The sequence below is a fragment of the Aulonocara stuartgranti genome (genome assembly GCF_965226115.1).
Source record: "Aulonocara stuartgranti genome assembly, chromosome: 7".
NCBI classification, from domain to species: Eukaryota; Metazoa; Chordata; class Actinopteri; order Cichliformes; family Cichlidae; genus Aulonocara; species Aulonocara stuartgranti.
In genome coordinates, this window is record NC_138945.1 from 63,835,990 (window position 1) to 63,848,232 (window position 12,243).

The window sequence follows — 12,243 nt, forward strand, 5'->3', positions numbered from 1 at the left end:
CAGAGTAGGTGGACACCATCCCACTTTCCCACCATAAAAGGCATTGCATTTAATTCCATTCTCCTCTACCTGCATCCTGAGATGTAATACAGAGAGACCAGAGGGATGGGAGTGTGGCTACAAAAGCCTGACAGGGAGTGAGAAAATTAAACAATCCTATAGACAAAGCAGTTATGTGAAAAGATGGGGTGGCTGCCTGATGGAAAGTGCTGCTAGAAAATAAGAAAAGAACTAACGTGTTACATAACAGCTGGATGGCTGTAGGCAATTACATGTTCAAACATACATAAATTCCTACTTTAAGAGCATGTACATCTCTTAAACCAGCACAGTGGTCAGAAATATTCGCAATACTATCCTGTGGTTCTTTTTTTGTACTTTGAGTCATTTATTTACATCCTGTTTCTGTGGACATAAGTGACGCACGACAGACACAAATATGGGACGTGCGTTCTTACCTGTGTGTCCTGCTGTATGTGTGTGCTTATGTCAGGTGTTCGTACAAAACACCGGGCAAGTTTGGAGACATCACTGTGCTGGTTGTCGGGGTTTCCTTGAAATGAAGTTCCATGTTATAATTATTGTGACGGCTTCAAAACAAACTTGTCCCGGCATAATTTGCTCTTAAGAACCACTAAGGAATTAGGCTGCCACTCTGGCCCTCATTTCCACAAATGCAGTGTTGTTAGTTCCAGTTGTTTCTCAGAACAAATGAGTCTGAGATTGACCGTCACAGTGCAGGCGATGGGTAATTCTCCATAGCACTTGGAAAACAAAGATTATATCATAGTTAAAACATATAAACTCTACATGGACTTGATTTTTTTTTTCATTCTATTGCGGCATTGCTGTATCAGTAAAATATGAAATATGCTTGTATGTTGTACATTTAAATGGCAAATACTGTAGCATGCACTACTGTAGCATGGAGGTAACCCCAGCCGTAAGTGTAGTCAAACAGACAAAAAAAATAATGAATGTCACATGTCAAGGTGGTAGGTTTGAAGGATTGCTTGCTCAGTGTGGTTGAAGCAATGGATTCATTTTCTTATTTAATATTTACACACAGTGCCCTCAAGTGACAATATGAGACTATTACACATTGAACATCAGGAACTTTACCATCACTGCAGGTAGTCTTCGTGGAAGTTCATATTTTACATCTTTCCAGCTAAACAGCACAGGGCTGTATTTGTAAATATTCTATAGAGCATCCTGAGATGTGCACTTACGGTCTCTTCGATATTTTAAGAGTCTATTTAAGAGCAGTTCTGTGGTGTGAGAGGTTTTGTCTCAGTAAAGGAAAATATCCAACGGTTTTCAAAAGATTGCAGGTTTTATACTGGTTTTCAAAAGATTGCAGGTTTTATACTGGTTTTCAAAAGATTGCAGGTTTTATAAAACAAACATTTCTCTAATCATTTCTGCCGTAGCACTAAATCTGTATATTACTAATCCTCTCTATTGATTATAGTTAAAATGGTTTGGAACAATAAATAATTGTCTTGTTTTTTATAGGAAATGCAGAGCATTTTTGAACTGAAATAAAATGAAATGTAAAAAATATAGTTTGAATATATGTAAATCAATTACCTGGCTTCAACACAAACATATTACTTCATGTTAATTTGGTTCGATGTGAATACATTGGGTTGGTTAAATTTCAATATATTAGCTTGGTTCAATAATTAAAATATGGTTCTATGTAAAAAAAAATCAATTTGGATCAATGCAAAATTTAAAGTTTCAGTCAAGTCTAGTAATATTGTTTATATCAACATAAAAGTATCAGGTCATATCAAGTGACTCAATTTGGATTCTATGAAGTCAAATATTTTGGATGTGACAATTGGACATCATTTTTTTTTTTTTTTAATAGGGTTATTCTTTTTACAGTGTACTGTTTGTGCTGTGAGCTTCGTGAGCACTGGATGCTGTTGAACTGGTGAACAACAACAGTATCTTCAGTTCTTAAAAAACAGAGAAAAAGAAACGATGGTGGTAAACTATGACAAATCAATATACGGCTGAGTGATGAGTTGAAAAAGGGGAAAGACCCCATTTAATTGAGCAGTTAAGAGCAGTCATACTGACAGGAGACAGTCAACAGTCAATCTGGCTGTGAGCTCCCTCTGCAGGACTGGAGTATGTGGTGCTGGTGATGTTTCTGTAAAGCTGCCCTGGCTGTGTGAGGGCGAGTTATTGCTGGTCTCTTGAGGATTTTGGATATCTCACACTTCTGGCCTGGCTGCTCACCAGAGTCCATCTTCACACTAAAAGATAGAGATCTTTTTTAATGTCCACATTCCACTGACCAAGTTGAGATCACAATATGGTGATGTCACTGATTTACAAAACTCAGCTAAACATTTTACAACAAAATGTGTTGTTTCAAATCTGACTATTTGAATATAAAGATACTTTTTAATAATGACATACCGTGAATGCTTCAGCCTTTCACTTGGGGCAGCTGTTGGAGGTGGGTGCGGTATGGGTGCAGGCAGAGTCATTGGAGGCACACTCATTTGCAGGTCTGTATCTCCTGAAGTCCTACATATTTCAAAGGCGCTGCTGAATTCAGGTAAATATTGTGGTCTGGCCTGGCTAAGGTGAAGCCTCCGTGCACGGATCCCTTGCGGTTTCAAATCAACAGCAGTTGCACTGCCTTTGAGAGGAGGAGAAGGGGACACTGCGGTTTTGGGGACCAGCGACAGTCGAGCCATATCTGAGGGTAAGTTTTTTCTGGGAAGCAGATCTAAAAATAAACAAACAATAAGAATAATTGAAATAATTCAGTTATTTTTCTCCTTACATTACAAAAAGATCAGACATTACAATTACTGCTTTTATTCTGTACAGCCTTATTTATAATTTATGAAGTTATAAATAACTTCACAAAGTTCTCACCTGGGGAAAGAGACTGGAAAGAGAAATCTAGTGAGGCTGCATCTTGGTTGTCACACTTTTTCTCCTCTTCATGTTCTTCATTACTGCTGTCACTCCTCATAGCACCACAGCCATCTTCTTCCTCATCACAACGGGCTTCTTCATCATCAGAGTGCTGAATGGACAAGATTTGTGGCAGTCTGTCTTTCGCTATGGCCTCAAGACGTCTGAAACAAAGAATGATGATATTTAGTTTTATGTGCATACAAGTCTTCAGACATAGCCACATCGACAGCTTCTGCGATTTTAACTGGCTGTGAAGAGGCTTTGTATTTGTGAAATCCTCCACAGCCCTCTGATGATATTCAATGGACAACTGTTTTAATATGCAATTAATCTATTGCATGGTCAGCAATGGCAAGATATAGATTAAAATGTAGCTTTTATTATTTTTCACATGTATGTGTTTTTAAAAAAGTAATTCAGCATGTAATACCTGCTATGCTGTTCCTTCCAAGCTCTGAGCTCTGCAAAGACATCAGCACGTTCTGTCAGATCAGGCTCCTCGAGGTCATATGTGTGTTCTGGTACGTGAATGGGAGTGTCTCGGGGGGTGAAAGTAGACCTGGTGGGTGCTGTCTATCAGACAGTAGAGAGGCACAACAAGCATGAGTGGTAATAGATGATGGTAGGAAACTTAAAGTAATAGAGGCCTAAGAGCATATTAATTATGGATAGCAAAAACAGTGAGGAACAACAAACACAGCAAGGGCAGATTGAATGAGACAGAAAGGTATAAATAAGATGCAGAGTGACAGTGGTGGGGTGTATTTATGCCAGTTATAACAGATCAGAGGGTGGTGACAGTGATAGCCCCGTCTGTCAACTTCTTCTGACACAACCCTTCTCACATCTCCATCACCCCTCACTATGCTTGTCCTCTCAGGTTGTTTGTCTGCCTGATAATAATTAGCTGATTCTTTTTATACTGACATGACATTAAAGAGACGAGCTGCTGGTGCCAGGCATTCATAATGGCCTGTCAAAGCTCATAAAGCTTGCTGTTCCTCTTAGTGGACAATGAAGACTCTGTTTTATGGGGAACAGCGAGACAGAAATAACTCATGTATATGGATCACAGCGTGTGGTGTATGGATACATCTCATAATTTATTAAGTGAGATCAAATAATTTTCTCCACTGCATTGCAGGACTTTGTTGCTACTTACCCTTAACTTTTGCCGCTTTGCTCGAATAGCCTGGACTGGGTTCCCACAGAAGATGATGTTACCCGCTCCTTCAAAAATTGACAGAGTAAAACAGGCATCAGTGATTGAAACTGTCATTATTTCATGGCACAATTAAGTCCTCTTGGTGGCACTGTTGAGCAAAGATTGTTTTTACTGCTCCAACAGTTCACCTGCACAGAGTAATGCTAATCAAAATAAAATGGAAATGGCACTAAGACTAATGAGATCAACCACAGGAGTGCCTAACTGTGAGTCAGATTGCTGGTTTCAGCTTCCACTACTGCCAGATCTGAGTCTGCAGAACCAGGTCTGGATCCAGAAGGGGAGAGAACTCCAGGCCTGATCGCTGACATGAGTCTTGAGCCTGAGTGTGGTCTGGTGCCTGACGATGACATGGCCCAGACACCGGAGAAGCTGGGAGAAGGGCATGTGGCTGAACTGGGTCGGCTGTAAGGACGTACACTGTCGGTTGTCTCCTCTACAAAGACAAAAGTGAGGTGTTTGTTAAATCGTCATCTGAATATCTGGACCATGTTGATGGATTTAAAACAGTACACACACACACCATCACCAGCAGGATAAGAGGAGTTAGAATCTCTAATGGAGTTTCTGAGAATGTCCCAGTCTTCTCCCATGGTGGTACAGCAGCTAAGCCTGTCCTCCTCCACCTTTACATCATCAAGGTAACGCAGCTGAGGGACCAGCTCCCTCACCGCTGCCCGGTAACTGTAGTCTGCCATCTGGGCAGGAGGAACGAAACAAGAGAAAATGACAGAGCTAAGGTGTACGACAAGATTCAAGATCACATTTTTTTGCAACAGTGACATTTTTAATAATACGTGGTATTTTTAAATAGGGGGTGCCAGACAGCATAAGCTGATCCCAGCTCATAACAGCTAGCGTCTGTAAAGTCTTGCAAATAAATAAATTATTTATTTGCTATAAATTCTAGACTTTTATCATTTGGAAGAGAGCAGAGAGCGAGAGAGAGGCCAGTGAATCGCTGGCCTCGCTTTGGTTTCACCAAACCACACAGATGCAGAAAATGAAAAGGAGAGTGTGAGAGGCCTGTAAACAAAAGCAAGAAAATGAGAGAAAAGAGGAGGAGAATGAGTTTTAAATAAGAGGAAGTGAGAGAAAGACAGAGCGCATGAAGAGTGATCACTTGGCAAGGGAGTAAACCCAAGAACCCCCTCAGTCGTTACAAAGCACGGGCCTAATGCATATTCAGCTCAGCATCTCTCCTCATTGCCCTAGTTTCTTAATTAATGCTCTGCTGGTGGGTGTAAATAAACACATTCACAGTGGCCCAAAAAACTCAGCTCACTGCAGCTTCAGCCGTGTACCCAGCTACAATCAGTTTCACTGACTTGGCCCATGATAAGCTGTTTAAGGCTTTGTCACAGAAACCAAAAAATGCACCTTAACATAAAAATAAAGCATTGATGTTTACATATATACTATTTCAACAGTATGTTATGTCTAATTATTTTTGAGTATTTTGATGTCTCCTGCTCTAGCAGAGTGTTTCTGTTGAGTTAAGGACCCACATACAGAGAGTTGCGATCGCACACATGCTCTCATGTCTCAGCACAAACTGATTACATGTTAGAGATTATCTGTCTTCAGGGCTGACAGCCAGCACAGGCGAGACTGTTGAACGATTAGAACCACAAGTTGCATTTGCAAGTTGGCATTTACAACATCAAATGAATACAACACTTCCTTTTCAGGAACTCTGCCCAGCTCCTTGCTCAAGCTCTATTCAGCTGCAACCATTCTTGGTTTCGTTTTATCTTTTGCCAGACTGCCACTCTGAGCATTGCACCACTCTGTGGCGGTTGCTTCAAGATGTACTGGGTATGTTAATCGCAATAGGAGCAGCCGCTTAAAGTCTGAACAACAAAGGAAAAACACATCGCATAATACTCATACCTGAGTTGATGTAGGGTTTGGGCGTAAACAGACAGGGTTTCCCTCCAGGGTAAGTCTCTCCAGTTTGCTACATAAACTGAGATACTGAACCTGGACTAAATCATCCACGTCATTCCCTTCCAGATCTAACAGCTGCAGGTTCTCCAGCATGCCAACCTGACTCAGGTCTGACACGTTGTTATAGGACAAGTACAGCTCCTGAGAAGAAGGACAGGAAATAAGTGTTAAGTGGTAGAAAATGTGTGATTAATGAACTGAACCAGCAGAAGGAAAATGCACTAAAGAAAAAAAACATGTTGGACCCAAGTCACACTGTGGTATCGTCCCATGCCACAGACAGTTGGACGTTTTAAACAGCGAAAGTTCAATTACTTGAATCATATGTTACTACCTAGGCACGTTCAGTGTTTGCCGCAAAAACGAGGAAATGATTTGGGAAAAAATGGGTCACTCAGGTACTATGACAAATGGAAATTAATGTTTGAGGTATGAAGGCCTATTTGAAATGTATCCAAAAATCCTTGACACAATTTATGTTTTGTTCCGTACACACATTTTTTAACATTTGCAAAAAGAGAAAAGAAAGAAGCTACCAAGCTCCTGAATAGTTCCTACAAAGCCACCTGTAACCTATAAAGTCTACCGTAACAGCACAGAAAGTAGTAATCCCATCTAGATCTCGTAGGCAGCACCGAGACATCCATAGCACCTGCAGTTGGGAGATGGTGGTTCCCAAGTCTCTAGGGAGACAAAATAACACAAACTTGATTTAGAGGCAGGAAAGAGAGTTACATAATCATGGCTAAAAAAAGGATACTTTCTTGGCTACTGAAGCTTGCAGCTCCTTTCTCTTTGTGAAAATTATGTCCTGTTCACTGTCTCCCGCTTTCCTCCCTGCCTGAACCTTTCCACAATAGTTTCAGTGTACCTTACACTACAACACCAACTCCACTACAATTCCCACAACCCAAAGCAGGAAATGCTATCAGAGCCAGTGCATGTCCGGCTGACTCTGCTCTGCTCTGGTGCTCTTGGGGTGGAGCAGACAGTTCACTATCTATCTCTGTGTACAGTTCTGTGCAAAAGTCTCAGAGTACTCTTCATTTTATTATATTCTGCTAGGAAAAATTAAAAGTAGGTGTAGGGATTTATTGAAATGAACATAAATACAGTCTGTTATACCTGGGGAGGCCAATCCATGACTGACAGTGTTGCAGTTATTGCATTGGCAATGTGTTGGGGATCGCTGGCGTGTTGAAACATGAAGCTGTTGTCAATCCAGCAATTTTCAGATGGCATTGCAAGGTACTTTTCTGTGATCGTAACACTTTCAGTGTTGGGGAGATTTCCAACACCACTGGCTGAAACGCAGCTCCAAACCATGACAGAGCCCTCCACAGTGTTCTACAGATGGCTATAGACACTAACTCTTGTACATCTCTCCTGTCCTCCTCCATAAATATTGATTATTAGATAATTAGATAAACGAAACAATTTTTCTCATTTTCATGTAACACTTGTGTCATTGTCCAATTTCCTTATTTTAATTAAAGACACACTGCCCACCATGTTTAGATATGCCATGTTTTCAGCTAACAGCTCTTTGGGAATCACATTGGTGGTCCAAATATATTACTTTATTGCTTGTGTTATCTTTTGGTATCTTTTATTATCTGCTCATAGATACAACTACAGAACTGGGAACGGATTATGTTTTTTCTGACAGACTGCTACTAACAGAGTGCCTACAGATACAAAAATTCTTCCTTCGCTAAACTTTCTGTTATGTGCACAACATTCACGTTCATTCCTTCAGTTGGGTGCATTTTTTATGCTCGAATAATACATATTTCATATTTCTATGTTAACTTGTTTAACAAACAAAAAAAAATTCCTCTGAAAATGGTTAGGTGTAAGCGATGGACTGAAAATGAGTGAAAAACTGCCGATGTCTAAATTAAACCTTTTCAAGACTTCATAATCTATTGTTTATAATTTATTTAAATAGACCACATTCAAGAAAATCTGTCTCATGAGAAGCAAAATATAAAGTAATGAGAGATGGGTCAAGACTTTTGCACAGTAATGGTAAAAAATATTCTCTCCATCTCACTTACTGTGACAACTATTTGTAGCTTTGCTTCAATATACTTTTGATGAAACAGCTGTAGCTATGATCACTGGACAAGCTAGGAAAAACTTTAGATATTCCCTGTCTCTTTCTGAGGATCAAATGCATGATTTTGAAATCTGATAGTACCTGAACCCCTCTGTATCCTATTGTGAGAAAGGTGGTTTAACCTATTCTCTGTGTATCTCTAAACCTGTACACAGGTCTCACCTCTATGGTGTCTGGTTTACAAGTTGCAACAAGCATCTTCCACACATAAATATTGGAAGTCCCTATTTCAAAACCTTGTCACTATAGCCATACTATACTTCTTTGGGTAAGCTCATAACTTTTGACTTCCTGTAATGACAGAGTAAACCACGACAGCATTCACTAAACTATGGGGTTTTTTTCTGTTCTGGGTTAACTTATATTTATTTCTCTTCAAGGAAATATGTGGGTTTTCCTATTTTGGAAACATGTATAAAATAAGATAAAAATGACCAGAAGCATGCATCAGTATCATCTTGGAAATCTAAAAATTATTATACTTTGTAAATTTGTTTCTCAGGAATACAAACTTTGAAGTAAAGAAAAAGATACTATTTTTGTCTTACTTACCTTACTGACAGGATCCTGCTGTTGTTCATTTTTAGCTGCACTAATCCAGGCAAGTAGACACCTGCAAGAAAATTAGTTAAACAAAACTATTTTTCTCATTTTCATGTAACACTGGTGTCATTTTAACATGGTTTCGTTCTTATCACCTGATTTATTTGCTAATCAGATGTTCAGCATCATTTAAGTAAAAGAAAGCGTCCCTGAAGTGGCAGGTAAAACATGACTCATACATGTACAGACAGTGTTTGTCATGCCTTACACAATCTAGGATTTTTTCTGAGGACAAAGCTCAGTCATAGTAAATATATCCCCCTACCATTATCTAATGATGGCTGGCACACCTGTGAGGTAATCAGGTGTGGAAATTTATGACTGTCTGTGTTGTGATTATTACAAGTATCTGTTATGAATCATTACTGTAAATTGTGTTAACAGTTTCTCATTGCTCGTTAGTTTAACTGAACTTAAATGAGATAAAAGTTACTGTATTTTTGTAGCCTTGGCTACACAAAGAAAACAATAACACCACTGATGCTGACTAACAGTTAGTTCTAATAAGTACACATACAAACAGACACCTATTGTTTTACTGTTTTACATATTCAGCTGCAGTACTGTGCAAAAGTCTTGAGCCATTCCTCATTTGTTTGTATTTTGTCTTCAAGGAACCAGACTTTGTTGTATTTAATTATTCTTGAACAACAGGTCTCTAAGCTTTCTGAAGTTTTTCATGGGACACTGGCTGCTTTTTTTACTTATTTTCAGTACAGTCTTTGTACTTGATCATTTTCTTAGTTAAACTACTTAACACTGACCTATGAATCATTCAACAACTAAAAAAGGTACCTAACTCAAGAGGTGAACTAGTTTTGTGTCTGCACACAACTTACACAACAGACAATTTAGAAAAGAACCAATTTTAATTTCTATATTTAGGGACTTTTTTACAAGCTGCCTGTCACAGTAACAATTCATTTGTTTAGTCGAGTCTACAAAAGATAACACAGTTTGACAGCCGCAAAATAACTACAGCAGAGGAACAGTATCAACAAGTCATGTATTTAAGAAATTAGAAAAAAAAAGTCCAGCAAAATTACACAAAAAAATGGACTAAAAAATTAGTGGCAACAGATCTTGTGGAGTGATAAATACAAATTGGACATTTTTGGTTCAAGTCATCATCAATATATATGGAGAAGGTCAAGAGAGAGGTAGAACAGTGAATGTCTACAGACATCTGTAAAACACAGTGTCATGGTTTGGAGCTGCATTTAAGCCAGTGAAAGACCAATATGGGCCAATTTTGATCACAATCTAAAAAGTGTTGTATTTGCAACAACTTCATGTTTAAGCATGCTAATGATTCCAAACACGCTGCCACTGCTGTAAAAGCATACCTGGATAGAAAAACATGCCATGGCCTCTCCAGAACACGGACTTCAACATTACCTAAGCAGTGTGGGATCGTGTTGACTAAGAACAGAACAAAACGCAGCCAAACTCCCAAGAAGAGCTTTGAAATGTCCTTCTAGAACCCTGAAGACTACTTAAAGAAATGACAAGAAAGCTTGCGTAAGAGAGTTGAGACTGTGTTGAAGAATAAAAGTGGTCATGCTAAATACTGACTTTGGTAGACCAAATCTTGTTAGATTATTACAAATGCTGATTATGGTGTATATTTGTGTATATTTGCACATACTTCAATGAATCACTGCACCTATTTCCCATATTTCTTGCAAAATATAACCGAATGAAGGGTGCCTCAAGACTTGCACAGTGCACAGTACTGCATTTAATCAGTGACATGTTATATGCCTTACCAAAGTTACCAAGTGTGTTTTCTTGAGTGTCTACACAGATCTCCAGTGAGATCACATTAGAGAGGTCTTGTGTGCCACACAGCAATTTCTGTAGGAGGAGAATAAGAAGCTGACCTGGGCAGAAGGGCACTGTCTCTTTACTTTATGTAGTCTGTATCATTCTGTAGCTACGATTAACAAACATGACTTTGATTTGATGTAAAATCTTTGAAGAATTTTTTTTGCCCAATTTCAGTTTCAAACATAATCTTTTTAAGCAAAAATCAAAGAGGATTTTAATTAGTATAAGAGACAACACTAACGAAATTATTTCAGTAAAATAGGCATTATAATACAGGCAAGATGTATATGGTAGATGTTATCCAGATGCTAACATTTACTATTGTCAATTTAGAATTATGCTAAACTAACTAAATGCTTTCACTAGTATATTATATATATAGTATATTATATACGTATAAACAACATGATAAGAGGTTTATAACGGTGATAAATACTAACTGTATTTAAAGGTACCTACCAACTTCTCCGGGGAGAGATAAAATTCCACTGGTGTTTCAGAGTCCTCACAGGGTTTACTTGCAGGAGTTGGGTTGATGGAGCCTGAACCACTCAGCTCAGTCACCAGGACCCGTGCTGTACCAGACCTGACCCCGTGGGGCACAGACCCATGACAGTAACTCATGCCTCACGCTGTATAAAATAAACAATCATAAAGTTATATTGAAAACACCAAAACGGCTTGTGAAACAAAAGGGAAGCAGTGAGCAGTACCTTCTCTACAGCCAGATATTCTAAGTAGCGCTAAATAAAGCAGCATGTACCCTAGCTACATGCTGGTGTATACGGAAATATAATATTATATCTATAATAAGAATATATATCACCTTTTGCAGAATTTTCCCGTCTGTGTCACTAGATAGTCTATACATTTACATTCAAACCTACAACTGAGGGCTCGCAAGCAAAAGTTTCCTTGGCAACCACAGACGACTTCCTGGATACGGCACAAACTGACCCCAAAGCCGCTGCATGAATTCCATTCAGCGGCTCTGGGGTCAGTTTGTGCAGTTAGACCCAGTTAGACCCGTGGCTCCCTGGGATATGTAGTACACTCCGGTATTTCTTATGGTTGGCACTCATCTAATCTATTATCCAGTAGTTACTGGATAATATTCAGTCGATATTGATGAGATCAATCCAGGACTGATAACGTTTTCTTGTGCCTTTCTTTTTTATTTAAATATTTTTTTTGTGTGCACTAGCAGTCTGTTTGGGATCATCAGAATGCTGAAAAATGAAGCTGTTCCCAATCAGACGATTTAGTGGATCAAAATCTAACAGAACCTTTCTACATTCATAATAATAATGATAATAATAATAATAATAATAATAATAATAAGTCGTTTCATCTCAACATAAGATCTGTTTCCATTGATTTTCAGCCCAGTTCTTGTGTAATTTGGCATACTCCAACCTTCCCCCCCCCCCCCCCCCCGTTTCCCTTCATGACAGCCACTGAGAACATTTCTGATGAAGATTCAGCAAACAGTAGATTGATCAACTGAAGGACAAGATACATCTCTTAGGTCCTGGTCTTTCTTTCTGTTGATTAGCTGTAA

At 38.9% G+C, this 12,243-nt stretch overlaps 1 protein-coding gene across 3 annotated transcripts; it reads right to left on the reverse strand.

Moving 5' to 3' along the window:
- Nucleotides 1-2,010: 2,010 nt before the first annotated feature.
- On the reverse strand, nucleotides 2,011-11,648 carry lrrc56 (leucine rich repeat containing 56). Of its 3 annotated transcripts, none has more exons than XM_082542207.1 (13): nucleotides 11,566-11,648; nucleotides 11,142-11,314; nucleotides 10,622-10,709; nucleotides 8,802-8,862; nucleotides 6,714-6,810; nucleotides 6,071-6,268; nucleotides 4,701-4,875; nucleotides 4,383-4,613; nucleotides 4,115-4,182; nucleotides 3,383-3,525; nucleotides 2,908-3,113; nucleotides 2,440-2,755; nucleotides 2,011-2,273 (listed from the first exon to the last, which is right to left on the reverse strand). In XM_082542207.1, exons 2-13 carry the CDS (start codon nucleotides 11,304-11,306, stop codon nucleotides 2,111-2,113), a joined length of 1,911 nt encoding a protein of 636 aa, XP_082398333.1. In that variant the 5' UTR covers nucleotides 11,307-11,314; nucleotides 11,566-11,648; the 3' UTR covers nucleotides 2,011-2,110. The 3 variants fall into 3 exon arrangements, with proteins under 3 accessions (XP_082398333.1, XP_082398334.1, XP_082398332.1); XM_082542208.1 differs by having other exon boundaries at nucleotides 4,707-4,875; nucleotides 11,509-11,633; XM_082542206.1 differs by having other exon boundaries at nucleotides 11,509-11,633.
- Nucleotides 11,649-12,243: the final 595 nt, after the last annotated feature.